This window comes from Rattus norvegicus, chromosome 10 (genome assembly GCF_036323735.1).
Source record: "Rattus norvegicus strain BN/NHsdMcwi chromosome 10, GRCr8, whole genome shotgun sequence".
NCBI classification, from domain to species: domain Eukaryota; kingdom Metazoa; phylum Chordata; class Mammalia; order Rodentia; family Muridae; genus Rattus; species Rattus norvegicus.
Genome location: NC_086028.1, coordinates 2,794,447 through 2,816,145, shown reverse-complemented (window position 1 = coordinate 2,816,145; position 21,699 = coordinate 2,794,447). Strand labels below are relative to the sequence as shown.

Here is a 21,699-nt window from a genome sequence, read left to right as displayed (position 1 = left end):
CCCAAAAGCTGTTGCCTGTATATGTGGTATGTTCTACTAGCTGGACTGCTTTGCCTGGCCCCCCTGAGATAGGAAGTACCTAGCCTCACAGAGATTTGAAGTACCAGGGTGTGGAGGGGGAACTAAGTGGGGAAGGATTGTGGGTGGGGTGACCAGGAGCGGGGAAGTGAGTGAGATGTAAAGTGTGGATAAGCAAAAATAAAATTAAAAAAATAGATATTTTGCAAACTGGCCATGGTTACTATAAGCAAGCATTGAGCACATAGTATTGTGCCTATGTCAAAGTACACTCAACAATAATACTTTCTTACTTTGGACTTACCAATTTCATCATTTATTTTTAAATTATATAGACTTACCTGGATAAAGACTTCTCTTCCATATTGTTATCCACTTCTAAAAGTAAATGAAAATGTATTTTATAACAACCATGTAGGCTATCTAAAGAACTTTTCTGATCTCTCCCCAAATTTAATCTAAGTCTCATCCCTAGTGTTATAATAGAATATCTGCTGTGGTCTCCCTTCCACTCCTGTCTATATCTCCTGTAGATTTCATAGATCATCTATCTACTCCTTACCTCCCTACCCACATTAATTGTTGTGAACAGCCTGCACCTTCTGTTCAAACACAAACCACACTTACCAGAAAAACAAGTAGGCTGCCCGCAAAACTTCTCAGCTCTCTCTGTCTCTGTCTGTCTCTGTATTTCTGTCTATCTCTCTGTCTCTCTCTGACTCTCTCTCTCTCTCTCTCTCTCTCTTTCTCTCTCTCTCTCTCTCCTCATAGACCCATTCATTCAGTCTCGTTCCTAGATTACCAGCTGCGTACTACACTCCTCCTTTCCCTTATCTCCTATGGGTCCCACAGAACATCCCCCGCTCCCAGTCTTCCCTTCCTAGTTCATCATTCCACCCCAGCCTCCAACAGCAGCAGCCATTCCCTGTGAACACACCAGCTAAGTAGTCCAGTAAAACAAGCAACACACAACCATCATACTCTCCAAAACTCTGGACAACAAATAGAAATCAAAGAACAAAGCACCCACCCTGCAAATACAACCCCAGAAATCAGCACATAAGTCTAGAGTCATCCCAACCCCACTATGCCTAGATGGCAGTGTAGGAACATAATCAATAACAGCCAGGACAAATGCATTCACTAGAAACCATTATTCCTATCACTGCAGGCAGTGAATATTCCAATATAGCTGAAGCACAAGATAAAGACAAATATATGAAGATGATAGAGGTCCTTAAAGAGAAAAATCAATAAACTCCTTAAAGAAATCCGGGAAAATAAAAACAATTGGAGGAAATGAATAAATCCCTTAAAACCCAGGATAGGTGGACAAAACAATTGACAGAAGCAAACAAAATTATTCAATATCTCAACATGGAAATAGAAGCAATAAAAAAATACAAAATAATGGAATTCTGGAAATGAAAATTGTAGGGATTCCAACAAGAACCTCGCCACGAGAATACAAAAGATGAAACAGAGAATCTCATTGGGTTATCCAAGGCAATGTCTTAATTTGGGTTTAATTGCTGTGAAGAGGCACCATGACCGAGGCAAACACTTAATTGGGAGCTGACTGTGTCCAGAAAAACAGTACTAGGGGAGCCTAGTACTTGATATGAAGGCAGCCAGTAGGTGACAATCTTCTGTAGGCAGCCATGGAGAGGATTTCTTCCACACTGTGCAGAACTTGGGCACTAGAAAACTTTAAAGTCCACCTACACAGTGACATACTTCCTTCCACAAGGTCATACCTGTTCCAACAAGGCCACCTGTCCTAATAGTGCCTCCCCATGGACTAAGCATATTCAAACAACCGCATTCCACTCCCTGCATCCTTTAGCCTTGTCCAAACACATAAGTCTATGGGAGCCATACCTAGATGTAACAAAGTGCAAAATACATTTAGTTCAATTTCAGAAGTCCCCATAGTCTATCATAGTCTCAAAAAATGCTTAAAAGTCCAAAGTTCAAAGTCTCTTCTGAGATTCAGATAATCTCTTAAGAGCAATGCCCTATAATTTCAAAATCAAAAGCAGACCACATACTTCCAATAACACAAAATATGCATTACCCCTCCCAAATGTCATAATGAGGAAATATCGAACCAAAACAAGACAGAACACCAGCTGGGTAAATTCCAAATTCTACATCTCCATGTCTGATGTCAAAGCACTCTTCAGATCTCCAACTTCTTTCACTTTTGCTGACCGCAACAGACTTTGTTCTCTTGGACTGTTTAAGCTTCCTGTTATCAGCTTTCCTCAGCAGGTATCCCACAGCTCTAGCATCTTAGGGTATCCAAGGCAACTTGAATTTTACAGTTATTTGTCATGTCATGTTCATGTCAGGGAGACACACATGATCAGGGATCCTGAAAGGGCTTCAGTCACATCTTCAGCTGTTTCCTTTGTAACACTCTAGACTCTAGTTGATTCAAGCCCACTGTTGCCATGGTACTGGCATCTCCAATACACTGGTGTCTTTCACTAAAACTAGGATTCATCAATAGGCTGCTAAAGGCTCTCTTTATGGTGCATTCTCAATTTCTTTGGATGACCACTTCAGTCCTGTGCTGTCAACTGCAACCGAGGCTGTACCTCTGTCAATGATCTTTCCTGATCTCTCACAGTCTTAAGCTTCAGCTGTTCACCAGGTCCCCTTTATGTTGCCAAAACCAGTACCACCAGGATGATTCTTATCAAGGATGATATTACCAAGTCCAGCTGCTAGCATGATGCTGATCTCTAGAACACTGCTTCTTTGTGCTCTCAGAAAACACTTCCCAGAAGACTTCACCTCAGTAATGCTGCTCTGTTCTTAATCACAGCTAATTTCTCAATTCCAGCTAACAGCATCAATTGTCCCAATAACCCCTACTATTCTTGGCTCTAAAGCTGGAGGCATGTGGCTGAAGCTGCCAAGTTCTGCTGCTTACTGAGGCTGGAACATGGCTTCTTTGATCTATGACATCCCTCACTGCCTCTTCTTGTCTATCCTAGAACTTGCTCTATAAAGTGACTTTGAACACAGAGATCTGGGCTTATATCCAAAATATACAAAGAACTCAAGAACTTAGACTGCAGGGAGAAAAATAACCCTATTAAAAATGGGGTTCAGAGCTAAACAAAGAATTCACAGCTGAGGAATGCCGAATAGCTGAGAAACACCTAAAAAATGTTCAACATCTTTAGTCATAAGGGAAATGCAAATCAAAACAACACTGAGATTTCACCTCAAACCAGTGAGAATGGCTAAGATCAAAAACTCAGGTGACAGCAAATGCTGGCGAGAATGTGGAGAAAGAGGAACACTCCTCCATTGTTGGTGGGATTGCAGACTGGTATAACCATTCTGGAAATCAGTCTGGAGGTTCCTCAGAAAATTGGACATTGAACTACCTGAGGACCCAGCTATACCTCTCTTGGGCACATATCCAAAAGATGCCCCAACATATAACAAAGACACATGCTTCACTATGTTCATAGCAGCCTTATTTATAATAGCCAGAAGCTGGAAAGAACCCAGAGGCCCTTCAACAGAGGAATGGATACAGAAAATGTGGAACATCTATGCAATGGAATACTACTCAGCTATCAAAACAATGACTTTATGAAATTCATAGGCAAATGGAGGCAACTGGAAAATATCATCCTGAGTGAGGTAACCCAATCACAGAAAAACACACATGGGATGCACTCATTGATAAGTGGCTATTAGCCCAAATGCTTGAATTACCCTAGATGCACAGAACACATGAAACTCAAGACGGATGATCAAAATGCAAATGCTTCACTCCTTCTTTAAAAGGGGAACAAGAATACCCTTCGCAGGGAATAGGGAGGCAAAGATTAAAACAGAGGCAGAAGGAACACCCATTCAGAGCCTGCCCCACATGTGGCCCATGCATATACAGCCACCCAATTAGATAGGATGGATGAAGCAAAGAAGTGCAGGCCGACAGGAACCAGATGTAGATCTCTCCTGAGAGACACAGCCAGAATACAGCAAATACATAGGCAAATGCCAGCAGCAAACCACTGAACTGAGAACAGGACCCCCGTTGAAGGAATCAGAGAAAGAACTGGAAGAGCTTGAAGGGGCTCGAGACCCCTTATGAACAACAATGCCAAGCAACCAGAGCTTCCAGGGACTAAGCCACTACCCAAAGACTGACCCTGGGCTCCAACCTCATAGGTAGCAATGTATTCATTAGTAAGAGCACCAATGGAAGGGGAAGCCCTTGGTCCTGCCAAGACTGAACCCCCAGTGAACGTGATTGTTGTGGGGAGGGTGGTAATGGGGGGAGGATGGGGAAGGGATGCCCATATAGAAGGGGAGGGGTTAGGGGGATGTTGGCCAGGAAACTGGGAAGGGGAATAACAATTGAAATGTAAATAAGAAATAAAGTTAATAAAGATAAAAAATAAAATAAAAGTTAATGCATCTCAAAAAAAAAGAAATATCCAAGTTAATAAAGATGAAAAAAAAAAAAAAACAAAACACAGAGATCTGTATGTTCCATCTCCTGAATGCTGAGACTAAAGGCATCTATACCACCTAGCCTTTCTTACATTTTCACAAGATCATTATAAGTTCTGGATTGTAGCTCATTCTAAATATAGTCAAGTTGACAACTGATAATAGTCATCACAATCCATCCCTTGTCAATTTGACACATAATCATATCTCCTTATGTCCAAATAAAAATAACTAGTTCATAATAATACCTAACATAACTATCCATTTTTCAACTGCAAAAGCATAAACAATAAGCTTAGCTGTGCGGGATCTTGTCCCTTAACTACATTTAATGTCCTTGAACACAGGATTTAGGTTCATTCCACTTCCCCATGTTCCTTTAATTACTAAGCTGTACATTTTGTATTTTTCCTTTTTGTTTGATACATCTGATAAAAAAGGTTCTTCATAAGGGTGCACAACAGGAGAGAGTCAATGCTAGGCTATTTCGAGATCTCCTTTTTCAAAGTAATCAATCTGAATATCTTCACCTTATCCTCTGGTAGACTCTCCAGAAAAGGGAAAATTCAGTCACATTTTTCACCAAAAGATGACAAAAGTGGTCTACAGGAAACATACCAAAATTCCTCCCTGTGAAACTTCTTGAGCCACGCCTCCCAAGTTCAATACCCTCAGCACCAATGTCTTCTTATTTCTACTAGGATGGCCTATTAAGCTTCACTTGAAGCATTCCATTGCTCTCCAAATCCAAAATCCCCAAATCCACATTCTTCCAAACAAAAGCATGGTCAGGCTTATCACAGCAATATCCCAATCCCAAACCCAAACACCTTAGTTTGGGTTTTATTACTATGAAGAGACACCATGACCAAGGCAACTTTTATAAAGGCAAACATTTAATTGGGGTTGGCTTATGATTTCAGAGGTTCAGTCCATTATCATCATTGTGGGAAGCATGATAGTGTTCGGGCGGACATGATACTGAAATAGCCCAGAGTTTTACATCTTGATACGGAGGCAGCCAGAAAAAAGACTCTCTTCTACAGCCAGGAAGAGGGTCTCTTCCACTGGGCAGAATGTGAGCAGTAGGAGACCTCTAAGCCAAGCTATGCAGTGATATACTTGCTCAAGCAAGCCACATCTATTCCAACAAAACTACACCTCCTAAAAGTAGCATTTCCCATGGCCCACACTTATTAAAACCACCATAGGAATTAAAGATAAAATATACGATATGGAAACAATAATCATAAATTTAAATCTAAAATACTACTGACACAAAACATCCAGGAAATCTGGAACACTAGGAAAGAACCAAACTTAAGAATAATGGAAACAGAGGAAGGAGAAAAATCCCAACTCCAAGGCCCAGAAAATATTTTCAACAAAAATCGTGGAAGAAAAATTTCCTAATATAAAGGAGATGCCTACAAAGGTTAGAAAAGCACACAAAACATCATATAGATTTAAACAAAAAAAGAAGGTCCTCTTGCCACGTATTAATCAAAACACTAAACATGTACAACAAAAAAATTATAAGCTTCAAGGAAAAAAAATGAAGTAACATATAAGGCAAATTTGTTAGAATTTGTCTTAGTTAGGGTTTTACTGCTGTGAACAGACATCATGACCAAGGCAACTCTTAATTGGGCTGGCTTACAGGTTCCAAGTTTCTTCAGTACATTATCAAAATGGCAGGAAGATTGCAGCATCCAGACAGACATGGTGCAGGAGGAGCTGAGAGTTCTACAACTTCATCTGAAAGCTGCTAGCAGAATATTGACTTTTAGTCAGTTAGGATGAGGTTCTTAAAGTCCATACCCTCAGTGACACACATTCTAATAGTGACAAGCATATAAAAAAAACCATCATAGAACTGTACCTGAATTCTCAATGAAGTCTCTAAAAGACAAGAGAGCCTGAAAAGATGTCCTTCAGACTCTCTGAGACAACAGAGGCCAGCCCAGACTACTATCTCCAGTAAAACTTTCAAAAGATGGAGAATATAAGATAGCCCATGATAAAGTAAAATTTAAACAATATATACAAAGCAGAAAGTGCTAGAAGGAAAATTCCAACCTAAGAAGGTAAATTTCACCTATGAACATTATGGAATATATAATCTCACATGAGCAAAACTAAATGAAAAGAAGTGTACACATACCACCGTCACCTCTACTAGTAGCATCACCACTACCACCAACACTACCTACAACAACAACAAATAACAGAAATCAACACTCATTGATCATTGATATCTCTCAATATCACTTGTTTCAATTCCCTTATATAAAAAAAAAGATTAACAGATAAATGCAAAAACAGAATCTGTCCTTCTGTTGCATCCAAAACCACAACTCAACAGGGATAGACATCACCTCAGGGTAAAAGGTTGAGAAAAGATAATTCAAAGAGATGAATCTATGTAGCTAACTAATGTAGTCATTTTAATAATCTTCCGAAATAGACTTTAAATGAAAACTAATCAAAAAAGATGGGGAAGCGTACTATGTACTCATCAAAGGAAAAAAATCCTACAAGAAGACATTTATATTCTTAAAATCTATGCCACAAATGAAAGGGCACCAAAGTTTCTGAAAGAAACATTACTACATTTCAAATCATATATTGACTGGCACATGATGAATGTTGAAGATTTTGATACTGCAGTCTCATTAATGTACAGGTAATCCAAACAAAGACTAAACAGAGAAACCATGAAGCTAACAGACATAATAAGCCAAATAGACTTAATAGGAAGTTACAGAACATTAAAGCCGTATTCAAAAGAATATACCTTCTTCTCAGCATGGATCTTTTGACAAAACTAAACACATACTCAGACACAAAACAAGTCTCAAAAGATAAAAGAAATAAATCCCACCAGACCATCATAGATTAAAGATGGATATAAAGAAAACAGAGAGAGCTGAAAGCCAGTCACCAGGAGTACTGATACACATCAGAGCAGAGGTAAGACCATTAATTGTGCTCTGAGGGACCTGCAATGGAGTTTCAGGACACACAAAGGACAAGACGCTCCCAGTTTCTGCCTGTGCAAGGAACTGACCCGGGCCCACAGCCCTCTGTACTGACACCCTGATGGGACAAAATTAATCTTCAGAAGTCTGACACACAGGCTTATATGAGGGTCAAGTCTCTGTCAGAGACAGCAAGACCAGCTAACACCAGAGACAACCAGATGGTGAAAGGCAAGCTCAGGAACCTATGCAAGAGAAACCAAGACTACATGGCATCAACAGAGCCCAGTACTCAGACCAAAGCAAATACATGATATCCTAACACACCAGAAAATCAAGATTTGGATTTAAATTCACATCTCATGGTGATGATAAAGGACTTTAAGAAGGACATAATTAACTCCCTCAAAGTAATGCAGGACAACAGAGGTAACCAAGTAGAAGTCCTTAAAGAAGAAACACAAAAATTCCTTAAAGAATTATAGGAAAACACAATCAAGCAGGTGAAGGAATTGAACAAAATGATCCAGAATTTAAAAATGGAAATAGAAACAATAAAGAAATCAAAGAGAGAGACAACTCAGAAGATAGAAAACCTAGGAAAGAGACCAGAAGTCATAGGTGTAAGCATCACCAACACAATAAAAGATATAGAAGAGAGAATCTCAGGGGCAAAAGATACCATAGAAAACATTGACAAAACCATCAAAGAAAATGCAAAATGCAAAAACCACCTAACCCAAAACATCCAGGAAATCCAGGACACAATAAGATCAACCCTAAAGATAATAGGTATAGAAGAAAGTGAAGATTACCAAATTAAAGGACCAGTAAATATCTTCAACAAAATTATAGGCAAAAACATCCCTAACCTAAAGAAAGAGATGTCCATAAACAAACAAGAAGTCTACAGAACTCCAAATAGACTGGACCAGAAAAGAAATTCCTCTTGTCACATAATAGTCAAAATACCAAATGTACAAAACAAAGAATATAAAAATCAGTAAGAGAAAAAGTCAAGTAACATATAAAGACAGACATATCAGAATTACACCAGATTACTCAACAGACACAATGAAAGCCAGAAGATCTCAGATAAAACCAAATTTTCACAATGTCTTCCACAAATCAATCTCTGCAAAGGATAATACATGGACAACTCAAACACAAGGAGGGGAAGTACACCCTAGAAAAAGCAAAAATGTAATCTTGCAACAAACCCCAAAGAACAGAGCCACATAAACATACTTCAACATCTTACAACAAAAACAATGGGAAACAAAACTCACTACTCCTCAATATCTCTGAATATCAATGAACTGAATTCCCCAATAAAAAGACATAGACAAATAGACTGGAAATGGAAAGAGGACCCAACATGTTGCTGCATGCAGCAAACACATCTCACTGACAAAGATAGACACTACTTCAGAGTAAAAGACTAGAAAACAATTTTCCAAGCAAATGGTCCTAAGAAACAAACTGGAGTAGCCATTCTTATATAGAATAAAATCGATTTTCAACCAAGAGCTTTCAAAAAAAGATAACGACACTTTATATAAATAAAGGAAAAATCCACCAAGATGAACTCTCAGTCCTGAATATCTATGCTCCAAATGCAAGGGCAACTCCATTCATAAAAGAAACCTTACTAAATCTCAAAGCACGCATTGCACCTCACACAAATAGTGGGAGACTTCAATATCCCACTCTCATCAATAGACAGATCATGGAAACAAAAACTAAACAGAGACGAGAAACTAACAGAAGTTATGAACAAAATGGATTTAACAGATATCTATAGAATATTTCATCCTAAAACATGAGAGTATACCTTTTTCTCTGCACCTCATAGTACCTTCTCCAAAACTGACCATATAATTAGTCACAACTAGGACTCAACAAATACAAAGTTATTGAAATAATCCCAAATAATCCCCTATCATATTACCACAGACTAAGGCTGGTCTTCAATAACAACAAAAAGAACAGAAAGCTCAGATACATATAGAAGTTGAACAACACTCTACTCAATGCTAACTTGGTCAAGGAAGAAATGAATGAAGACATTTTAGAATTTAATGAAAATGAAGGTGCAACGTACCAAAACTTATAAAGCACAATGAAAGCAGTGCTAAGAGGAAACTCACAGCTCTCAGTGCCTTCCAAAAGAAACTGGAAGAGCATAGACTAACACCTTGACAGCTCACCTGACAGCTCTAGAACAAAAAGAAGCAAATACACCAACAAGGAGTAGATGGTAGGAAATAATTAAACCCAGGGCTGAAATCAACCAAGTACAGACAAAAAGAACTATACAAAGAATCAACAAAACCAGGACTTGGCTCTTTGAGAAAATCAACAAGAAAGATAAACCTTTAGCCAGACTAACCAGAGGTCACAGAGAGAGTACCCAATTTAACAAAATCAGAAATGAAAAGGGAGACATAACAACAGAATCTGAGGAAATTCAAAAAATCATCAGACCCTTCTACAAATGCCAATCTTCAATATAATCTGGATGAAATCAACAATTTTCTAGGCTGATAAAAGGTACCAAGTTAACTCACGATCAGACAAACCATATTTACAGTCCCATAAATCCTAAAGAGATACAAGCAATTATTAAAAGTCCCCGAACAAAAACAACAACAACAACAACAACAACAAAAGCCCAGGACCAGATGGGTTTAGTGCAGAATTCTAACAGACCTTCATAGAAGACTAATGCTCACACTGTCCAAACAATTCCATGAAATAGAAATGGAAGGAACACTACCAAATACCTTCTATGAAGCCAAAAATATGTTTATACCTAAACCACACAAAGACCCAACCAAAAAAAAAATCTTCAGACCATTCAGACCAATTTCGATTATGAATATTGAAGCAAGCATACTCAATAAAATTCTCACAAACTGAATCCAAAAGCACATCAGGAGTTCCCAGAACACAAGTCCCATGGTGAAGAGAGCTGACCACCCAGGAGTGCAGACATCCTGAGACTGCAGGACAGACTGCCACCTCTGCACATCTCTGCCCACATCTGTGGTCCAAGGGGAAACTGCACAGTGCCTCTGGACACAGGGATATGGGAACAGACAGCCACCCATACCTGTGGTTCTGTTCTGCGCCCAGGACCGAACTGACCTGGACAAACAGTTCCCTGCCACAAATCCATGGGGGAGAGAGCTGGACCCTCAGAAGTGTGGATACTCCTGAGAAGTCAGAGGAGACTACCCTCTGCCCACAGTCCTGACCCAAGAGGGAATTGCATAGTACCAACTGTGCCCACTAGGTGCAAGGACCTTGGAGCAATCAGGGGCAAGACAATTTGATTCCTGCCCACACCTAGAGCTGGAAGGCAGTCTCCAGGAGCTCCAACAAACATGAAATCAGAGCACCTGTTCTCAGGAAGGGCTGAAAGAAAACAGGAAAACAGTTCTACAGGAGTGCTGACACAGAGGCCTACAGGAGGGTCAAGTCACTGTCAGAAACAGCAAGACAAGCAAACACCAGAGACAACTCAATGCCTAGAGGCAAGCACGGGAACCTAAGCAGCAGAAACCAAGACTGCTTGGCATCATCAAAGCCTAGTTTTTCCACCAAAGAAAAGTCTGCATATCCAAACACACCAGAAAAGAAAGATTTAGATTTAAAATCACATCCTTTGATAATGATGGAGGATTTTGAAAAAGACATAAAGACAAAAACAATGACTTTATGAAATTCATAGGCAAATGGAGGCAACTGGAAAATATCATCCCGTGTGAGGTAACCCAATCACAGAAAAACACACATGGGATGCACTCATTGATAAGTGGCTATGAATTACCCTAGATGCACAGAACACATGAAACTCAAGACGGATGATCAAAATGCAAATGCTTCACTCCTTCTTTAAAAGGGGAACAAGAATACCCTTGGCGGGGAATAGGGAGGCAAAGATTAAAACAGAGGCAGAAGGAACACCCATTCAGAGCCTGCCCCACATGTGGCCCATGCATATACAGCCACCCAATTAGATAGGATGGATGAAGCAAAGAAGTGCAGGCTGACAGGAACTGGATGTAGATCTCTCCTGAGAGACACAGCCAGAATACAGCAAATACAGAGGCAAATGCCAGCAGCAAACCACTGAACTGAGAACGGGCCACCCGTTGAAGGAATCAGAGAAAGAACTGGAAGAGCTTGAAGGGGCTTGAGACCCCATAAGAACAACAATGCCAAGCAACCAGAGCTTCCAGGGACTAAGCCACTACCCAAAGACTGGACTGACCCTGGACTCTGACCTCATAGGTAGCAATGAATATCCTAGTAAGAGCACCAGTGGAAGGGGAAGCCCTTGGTCCTGCCAAGACTGAACCCAGTGAACTGGATTGTTGGGGGGAGGGTGGTAATGAGGGGAGGATGGGGAGGGGAACACCCATATAGGAGGGAAGGGGGAGGGGCTAGGGGGATGTTGGCCCAGAAACCAGGAAAGGGAATAACAATCGAAATGTAAATAAGAAATACTCAAGTTAATAAAAAAGAGAGAGAGAGGAAAAAAAAAAAGAACTGTCAGCTTTTTGAAACAGTTTATGTTCCTTGTCCTCCAAGAGAGTCTGATTGAAGTACATCCTTTACAATGGGTTGCTGGCGTTCTGCAAGCCTTTTTTCAATTTTACATGGATTTATCTCTTCAGAGAGTTTATTACTAGAATTTGAGTGACTTATTTTTTTAATTGTTATTAGATATATTTCTTTACTTACATTTTAAAAGTTATTCCCCTTCCCAGTTTCCTGTTATAAGTCCCCATCCTCTCCTCTCCCCCTCCCCCATATGGGTATTTCCCCGATCCATTCCCCCTTACTGCCCATCCCCCATATTCCCCTGCACTGGGGGTCCAACCTTGACAGGACCAAGGGTTTCCCCTTCCACTGGTGCCCCAACAATGCTATTCTCTGCTACATATGCAGTTGGAGCCCTGGGTCAGCCCATGAATAGTCTTGCAGTAGTGGTTTAGTCCTTGGAAGATCTGGTTGGTTAGCATTGTTGTTTTTATGGGGTTGCAAGCTCCTTCAACTCTTTCAATACTTCCTCTAATTCCCCCCAAGTGGGTCCTGTTCAGAGTTTGGTGGTTTGCTGGCTAGCATTGACCTCTGTAATGGGCATGCTCTGGATGTGTCTCTCAGGAGAGATCTATATTCAGTCCCTTTCAGCATGCATTCTTTAGCTTCATCGATCTTATCTAGTTTTGGTGGCTATATATACATTGGCCACATGTGGGGCAGGCTCTGATGGCCGTTCCTTGAGTCACTGCTCTAAACTTTGCTTCCCTATACCCTCCTATGGATATTTTCCCCTTTTTAGAAGGAGTGGGAGCATCTGCATTTTGGTCATCTTCTTCAGCTTCCTGTGGTCTGTGGATTGCATCTTGGGTAATTTGAGCTTTTTGGCTAATATCCACTTATCAATGAGTGCATACCAACTGTGTTTTTCTGTGATTGAGTTACCTCACTCAGGATGATACTTTCTGGTTTATTCCATTTGCCTATGAATTTCATGAAGTCTTATTTTTGATAGCTGAGTAATATTCCATTGTGTAGATGTACCACATTTTCTGTATCCATTCCTCTGTTGAAGGGCATCTGGGTTCTTTCCAGCTTCTGGTTATTATAAATAAGGCTGCTATGAACATAGTGGTGCACGTGTCTTTGTTATATGTTGGGGCATCTTTTGGGTGTGGGTGAGCCCATGAGAGGTATAGCTGGGTCCTCAGGTAGTTCAATGTCCAATTTTCTGAGGAACCTCCAGACTGATTTCCAGAATGGTTGTACCAGTTTGCAATCCCACCAACAATGGAGGTGTTCAACTTTCTCCACATCCTCGCCAGCATTTGCTGTCACCTGAGTTTTTGATCTTAGCCATTCTCACTGGTTTGAGGTGAAATCTCAGTGTTGTTTTGATTTGCATTTCCCTTATGACTAAAGATGTTGAACATTTCTTTAGGTGTTTCTCAGTCATTCGGCATTCCTCAGCTGTGAATTCTTTGTTTAGCTCTGAACCCCATTTTTTTTTTATTAACTTGAGTATTTCTTATATACATTTCGAGTGTTATTCCCTTTCCCGGTTTCCGGGCAAACGTCCCCCTCCCCCCTCCCCTTCCTTATGGGTGTTCCCCTCCCAACCCTCCCACCATTGCCGCCCTCCCCCCAAAGACTAGTTCACTGGGGGTTCAGTCTTAGCAGGACCCAGGGCTTCCCCTTCCACTGGTGCTCTTACTAGGATATTCATTGCTACCTATGGGGTCAGAGTCCAGGGTCAGTCCACGTATAGTCTTTAGGTAGTGGCTTATTCCCTGGAAGCTCTGGTTGCTTGGCATTGTTGTACTTTTGGGGTCTCGAGCCCCTTCAAGCTCTTCCAGTTCTTTCTCTGATTCCTTCAATAGGGGACCTATTCTCAATTCAGTGGTTTGCTGCTGGCATTCGCCTCTGTATTTGCTGTATTCTGGCTGTGTCTCTCAGGAGCGATCTACATCCGGCTCCTGTCGGTCTGCACTTCTTTGCTTCATCCATCTAGTCCAATTGGGTGGCTGTATATGTATGGGCCAAATGTGGGGCAGGCTCTGAATGGGTGTTCCTTCAGTCTCTGTTTTAATCTTTGCGTCTCCCTTCCCTGCCAAGGGTATTCTTTTTCCTCATTTAAAGAAGGAGTGAAGCATTCACATTTTGATCATCCGTCTTGAGTTTCGTTTGTTCTAGGGATCTAGGGTAATTCAAGCATTTGGGCTAATAGCCACTTATCAATGAGTGCATACCATGTATGTCTTTCTGTGATTGGGTTAGTTCACTCAGGATGATATTTTCCAGTTCCAACCATTTGCCTACGAATTTCATAAACTCGTTGTTTTTGATAGCTGAGTAGTATTCCATTGTGTAGATGTACCACATTTTCTGTATCCATTCCTCTGTTGAAGGGCATCTGGGTTCTTTCCATTTTCTGGCTATTATAAATAAGGCTGCGATGAACATAGTGGAGCACGTGTCTCTTTTATATGTTGAGGCATCTTTTGGGTATATGCCCAAGAGAGGTATAGCTGGATCCTCAGGCAGTTCAATGTCCAATTTTCTGAGGAACCTCCAGACTGATTTCCAGAATGGTTTTACCAGTCTGCAATCCCACCAACAATGGAGGAGTGTTCCTCTTTCTCCACAACCTCGCCAGCATCTGCTGTCACCTGAGTTTTTGATCTTAGCCAATCGCACTGGTGTGAGGTGAAATCTCAGGGTTGTTTTGATTTGCATTTCCCTTATGACTAAAGATGTTGAACATTTCTTTAGGTGTTTCTCAGCCATTCGGTATTCCTCAGCTGTGAATTCTTTGTTTAGCTCTGAACCCCATTTTTTAATAGGGTTATTTGTTTCCCTGCGGTCTAACTTCTTGAGTTCTTTGTATATTTTGGATATAAGGCCTCTATCTGTTGTAGGGTTGGTAAAGATCTTTTCCCAATCTGTTGGTTGCCGTTTTGTCCTAACCACAGTGTCCTTTGCCTTACAGAAGCTTTGCAGTTTTATGAGATCCCATTTGTCAATTCTTGATCTTAGAGCATAAGCCATTGGTGTTTTGTTCAGGAAATTTTTTTCCAGTGCCCATGTGTTCAAGATGCTTCCCTAGTTTTTCTTCTATTAGTTTGAGTGTGTCTGGTTTGATGTGGAGGTCCTTGATCCACTTCGACTTAAGCTTTGTACAGGGTATAAGCATGGATCGATCTGCATTCTTCTACATGTTGCCCTCCAGTTGAACCAGCACCATTTGCTGAAAATGCTATCTTTTTTCCATTGGATGGTTTTGGCTCCTTTGTCAAAAATCAAGTGACCATAGGTGTGTGGGTTCATTTCTGGGTCTTCAATTCTATTCCATTGGTCTATCTGTCTGTCTCTGTACCAATACCATGCAGTTTTTATCACTATTGCTCTGTAATACTGCTTGAGTTCAGGGATAGTGATTCCCCCTGAAGTCCTTTTATTGTTGAGGATAGCTTTAGCTATCCTGGGTTTTTTGTTATTCCAGATGAATTTGCAAATTGTTCTGTCTAACTCTTTGAAGAATTGGATTGGTATTTTGATGGGGATTGCATTGAATCTGTAGATTGCTTTTGGTAAAATGGCCATTTTTACTATATTAATCCTGCCAATCCATGAGCATGGGAGATCTTTCCATCTTCTGAGGTCTTCTTCAATTTCTTTCTTCAGTGTCTTGAAGTTCTTATTGTACAGATCTTTTACTTGCTTGGTTAAAGTCACACCGAGGTACTTTATATTATTTGGGTCTATTATGAAGGGTGTCGTTTCCCTAATTTCTTTCTCGGCTTGTTTCTCTTTTGTATAGAGGAAGGCAACTGATTTATTTGAGTTAATTTTATACCCAGCCACTTTGCTGAAGTTGTTTATCAGCTTTAGTAGTTCTCTGGTGGAACTTTTGGGATCACTTAAATATACTATCATATCATCTGCAAATAGTGATATTTTGACCTCTTCTTTTCCGATCTGTATCCCTTTGATCTCCTTTTGTTGTCTGATTGCTCTGGCTAGAACTTCAAGAACTATATTGAATAAGTAGGGAGAGAGTGGGCAACCTTGTCTAGTCCCTGATTTTAGTGGGATTGCTTCAAGTTTCTCTCCATTTAGTTTAATGTTAGCAACTGGTTTGCTGTATATGGCTTTTACTATGTTTAGGTATGGGCCTTGAATTCCTATTCTTTCCAGGACTTTTATCATGAAGGGGTGTTGAATTTTGTCAAATGCTTTCTCAGCATCTAATGAAATGATCATGTGGTTCTGTTCTTTCAGTTTGTTTATATAATGGATCACGTTGATGGTTTTCCGTATATTAAACCATCCCTGCATGCCTGGGATGAAGCCTACTTGATCATGGTGGATGATTGTTTTGATGTGCTCTTGAATTCGGTTTGCCAGAATTTTATTGAGTATTTTTGCGTCGATATTCATAAGGGAAATTGGTCTGAAGTTCTCTTTCTTTGTTGTGTCTTTGTGTGGTTTAGGTATAAGAGTAATTGTAGATTCGTAGAAGGAATTCGGTAGGGCTCCATCTGTTTCAATTTTGTGGAATAGTTTGGATAATATTGGTATGAGGTCTTCTATGAAGGTTTGATAGAATTCTGCACTAAACCCATCTGGACCTGGGCTCTTTTTGGTTGGGAGACCTTTAATGACTGCTTCTATTTCCTTAGGAGTTATGGGGTTGTTTAACTGGTTTATCTGTTCCTGATTTAACTTCGATACCTGGTATCTGTCTAGGAAATTGTCCATTTCCTGAAGATTTTCAAATTTTGTTGAATATAGGTTTTTATAGTAAGATCTGATGATTTTTTGAATTTCCTCTGAATCTGTAGTTATGTCTCCCTTTTCATTTCTGATTTTGTTAATTTGGACGCACTCTCTGTGTCCTCTCGTTAGTCTGGCTAAGGGTTTATCTATCTTGTTGATTTTCTCAAAGAACCAACTTTTGGTCCTGTTGATTCTTTCTATGGTCCTTTTTGTTTCTACTTGGTTGATTTCAGCTCTGAGTTTGATTATTTCCTGCCTTCTACTCCTCCTGGGTGTATTTGCTTCTTTTTGTTCTAGAGCTTTTAGGTGTGCTGTCAAGCTGCTGACATATGCTCTTTCCTGTTTCTTTCTGCAGGCACTCAGCGCTATGAGTTTTCCTCTTAGCACAGCTTTCATTGTGTCCCATAAGTTTGAGTATGTTGTATCTTCATTTTCATTAAATTCTAAAAAGTTTTTAATTTCTTTCTTTATTTCTTCCTTGACCAGGTTATCATTGAGTAGAGCATTGTTCAATTTCCACGTATATGTGGGCATTCTTCCCTTATTGTTATTGAAGACCAGTTTTAGGCCGTGGTGGTCCGATAGCACGCATGGGATTATTTCTATCTTTCTGTACCTGTTGAGGCCCGTTTTTTGACCGATTATATGGTCAATTTTGGAGAAAGTACCATGAGGAGCTGAGAAGAAGGTATATCCTTTTGCTTTAGGATAGAATGTTCTATAAATATCCGTTAAGTCCATTTGGCTCATGACTTCTCTTAGTCTGACGACATCACTGTTTAATTTCTGTTTCCATGATCTGTCCACTGATGAGAGTGGGGTGTTGAAATCTCCCACTATTATTGTGTGAGGTGCAATGTGTGTTTTGAGCTTTAGTAAGGTTTCTTTTACGTATGTAGGTGCCCTTGTATTTGGGGCATAGATATTTAGGATTGAGAGTTCATCTTGGTGGATTTTTCCTTTGATGAATATGAAGTGTCCTTCCTTATCTTTTTTGATGACTTTTAGTTGGAAATTGATTTTATTTGATATTAGAATGGCTACTCCAGCTTGCTTCTTCTGACCATTTGCTTGGAAAGTTGTTTTCCAGCCTTTCACTCTGAGGTAGTGTCTGTCTTTGTCTCTGAGGTGTGTTTCCTGTAGGCAGCAGAATGCAGGGTCCTCGTTGCGTATCCAGTTTGTTAATCTATGTCTTTTTATTGGGGAGTTGAGGCCATTGATATTGAGAGATATTAAGGAATAGTGATTATTGCTTCCCGTTATATTCATATTTGGATGTAAGTTTATGTTTGTGTGCTTTCATTCTCTTTGTTGTGTTGCCAAGACGATTAGTTTCTTGCTTCTTCTAGGGTATAGCTTGCCTCCTTATGTTGGGCTTTACCATTTATTATCCTTTGTAGTGCTGGATTTGTAGAAAGATATTGTGTAAATTTGGTTTTGTCATGGAATATCTTGGTTTCTCCATCAATGTTAATTGAGAGTTTTGCTGGATACAGTAACCTGGGCTGGCATTTGTGTTCTCTTAGGGTCTGTATGACATCAGTCCAGGATCTTCTGGCCTTCATAGTTTCTGGCGAGAAGTCTGGTGTGATTCTGATAGGTCTCCCTTTATATGTTACTTGACCTTTTTCCCTTACTGCTTTTAATATTCTTTCTTTATTTTGTGCGTTTGGTGTTTTGACAATTATGTGATGGGAGGTGTTTCTTTTCTGGTCCAATCTATTTGGAGTTCTGTAGGCTTCTTGTATGCCTATGGGTATCTCTTTTTTTAGGTTAGGGAAGTTTTCTTCTATGATTTTGTTGAAGATATTTACTGGTCCTTTGAGCTGGGAGTCTTCACTCTCTTCTATACCTATTATCCTTAGGTTTGATCTTCTCATTGAGTCCTGGATTTCCTGTATGTTTTGGACCAGTAGCTTTTTCCGCTTTACATTATCTTTGACAGTTGAGTCAATGATTTCTATGGAATCTTCTGCTCCTGAGATTCTCTCTTCCATCTCTTGTATTCTGTTGGTGAAGCTTGTATCTACAGCTCCTTGTCTCTTCTTTTGGTTTTCTATATCCAGGGTTGTTTCCATGTGTTCTTTCTTGATTGCTTCTATTTCCATTTTTAATTACTTCATCTGTTTGATTGTGTTTTCCTGGAATTCTTTCAGGGATTTTTGCCATTCCTCTCTGTAGGCTTCTACTTGTTTATTAATGATTTCCTGTGTTTCCCTAAGTGTGTTCATGTCTTTCTTGAAGTCCTCCAGCATCATGATCAAATATGATTTTGAAACTAGATCTTGCTTTTCTGGTGTGTTTGGATATTCCATGTTTGTTTTGGTGGGAGAATTGGGCTCCGAGGATGGCATGCAGTCTTGGTTTCTGTTGCTTGGGTTCCTGCGCTTGCCTCTCGCCATCAGATTATCTCTAGTGTTACTTTGTTCTGCTATTTCTGACAGTGGCTAGACTGACCTATAAGCCTGTGTGTCAGGAGTGCTGTAGACCTGTTTTCCTCTCTTTCAGTCAGTTATGGGGACAGTGTGTTCTGCTTTCGGGCGTGTAGTTTTTCCTCTCTACAGGTCTTCAGCTGTTCCTGTGGGCCTGTGTCTTGAGTTCACCAGGCAGCTTTCTTGCAGCAGAAAATTTGGTCTTACCTGTGGTCCCGAGGCTCAGGTTCGCTCGTGGGGTGCTGCCCAGGGGCTCTCTGCAGCGGCAGCAACCAGGAAGACCTGTGCCGCCCCTTCCGGGAGCTTCAGTGCACCAGGGTTCCAGATGGTCTTTGGCTTTTTCCTCTGGCGTCCGAGATGTGTGTGCAGGGAGCAGTCTCTTCTGGTTTCCCAAGCTTGTCTGCCTCTCTGAAGGTTTAGCTCTCCCTCCCACGGGATTTGGGTGCAGAGAACTGTTTATCCGGTCTGTTTCTTTCAGGTTCCGGCGGTGTCTCAGGCGCAGAAGTCCTGCCGCTCCTAGGCCCTCCCCCATGGGAGCCCAGAGGCCTTATACAGTTTCCTCTTGGGCCAGGGATGTGGGCAGGGGTGAGCAGTGTTGGTGGTCTCTTCCACTCTGCAGCCTCAGGAGTGCCCACCTGACCAGGCGGTTGGGTCTCTCTCTCACCGGGTCTGGGAGCAGAGAGCTCTGAACCCCATTTTTAATAGAGTTATTCTGACAGATCTTTTTATGAATCTTACATACAAATACACACTGATCATCATTGCAAGAAATATGTCTTCAATTAATGACAAAAAGTCGTCACACAGTTCTCATTCTGAGGCACTTTGCACCAAATTAGGGGTTGAAACGGTTCAAATTTTTAAAATGGGAAATAATATTGTTATATGAAGTGCCAAAATATTATAACTATTCTGATTTTCATTATGTTAAATTATTAAACAATTATTCTTTTTAAAAAAAAAGAACACATCAAAACGATCATCCATCATGATCAAATAGGTTTCAACCCAGGGATGCAGGGATGGTTCAATATATGGATATCCATCAATGTATTCCACTATGTAATCAAACCCAATGAAGAAATGAGGAAGCAATTGACAAATTTCAACACTTCTTCAAGTGAAAAGTCTTGGAAAAAAATCAGGAATTCAAGGCCCATATGGAAACATAGTAAAAGCAATATACAGCAAACCAGTAGCCAACATTTAACTAAATGGAGAGAAACTTGAAGCAATCTCACTAAAATGAGGGACTAGAGGTTGTCCACTCTATATACTTATTCAATATAGTACTCAAAGTGTTAGCCAGAGCACTCAGACAACAAAAGGAGGTCAAAGGAACACAAATTGGAAAGGAAGAAGTGAAAATATCACAATAGTCACAAATAACATAAAATGCCTCTGTGTGACTCTAACCAAACAAGTAAAATATCTATATGACAAGAACTTCAAGTCTCTGAAGAAAGAAATTGAAGATCTCAGAAGATGGAAAGACCTCCCATGCTCATGGATTGGCAGGATGAATATAGAAAGAGCAATTTGTAAGTAAAGAAATATATCTAATAAAAAACTAAAAAAAAGAAAATAGGTTGCTTAAAAGTTACTTATTGTATATATTTATTTATTTTATGTATATAAGTACACTGTAGCTGTCTTCAGACACATCAGAAGAGGGTACCAGATCTCATTACAGATGGTTGTGAGCCACCACGTGGTTGCTGGGAATTGAACGCAGGATCTCTGAAAGAGCAGTCAGTGCTCTTAACTGCTGAGCCATCTCTCCAGCCCAAAAGTTACTTATTTTATAGCAGTAACTTTTAAAATAATAAACTAAGGGAATGATAAAAATGTGTTAAATCATTTTTAGGCTCTGCATCAGAAAAAAAAGGAGAACATAACAATAGACACCAAAGAAATCAAGAAAAGCATAAGAACAGGTTTTAATATCTGTTCTCCAACAAATTTAAAAATTCAGAAGAGATAGTTTTACCAATAAATACCAGTTAACAAAGTTAAATCAAGATCAGATAAACACACTAAATAAACTTGTAACACTTAATGAAATAAAGGCAGTCATTAAAATTCTCCCAACCAAAACAAGGTCAGGACTTTAGTGCATAATTCTACCAGATGTTCATAGAAGAGATACTGCTAATACACCTCAAACTATTCCACAAAATAGAAATAGAAGGAACAGGTCCAACTACCCTCCCTGATACTCAAATCGAAGAAAAAAAAAAGCTCAACAAAGAAAGAGAATTACAGACCAATTTCCCATATGAACGGAGATGCAAAAATAATTAATAAAATGCTTGCAAACCAAATCCAGGAACACATAAAAAAAATCATCCTCCAAGATCAAGGAAGCTTCAAACCAGAGGTGCAGAAATGGCTCAACATTTGAAAATCAGTAATTGTAATCCAGCATATAGCCAAACTGACAGAAAAGACAC

The 21,699-nt window shown here is 40.0% G+C and overlaps 1 protein-coding gene across 9 annotated transcripts in view; it reads right to left on the bottom strand.

The window, feature by feature from the left end:
- Nucleotides 1-21,699, bottom strand: part of A630010A05Rikl (RIKEN cDNA A630010A05 gene like) — a 161,859-nt gene that overhangs the window by 73,629 nt on the left and 66,531 nt on the right. For all 9 annotated transcript variants that reach the window (XM_039087599.2, XM_039087593.2, XM_063270059.1 and 6 more), the window contains one exon: nt 360-396. In XM_039087599.2, coding sequence (XP_038943527.1) covers nt 360-396 — 37 coding nt within the window. The remainder of the gene's footprint in view (nt 1-359; nt 397-21,699) is intronic.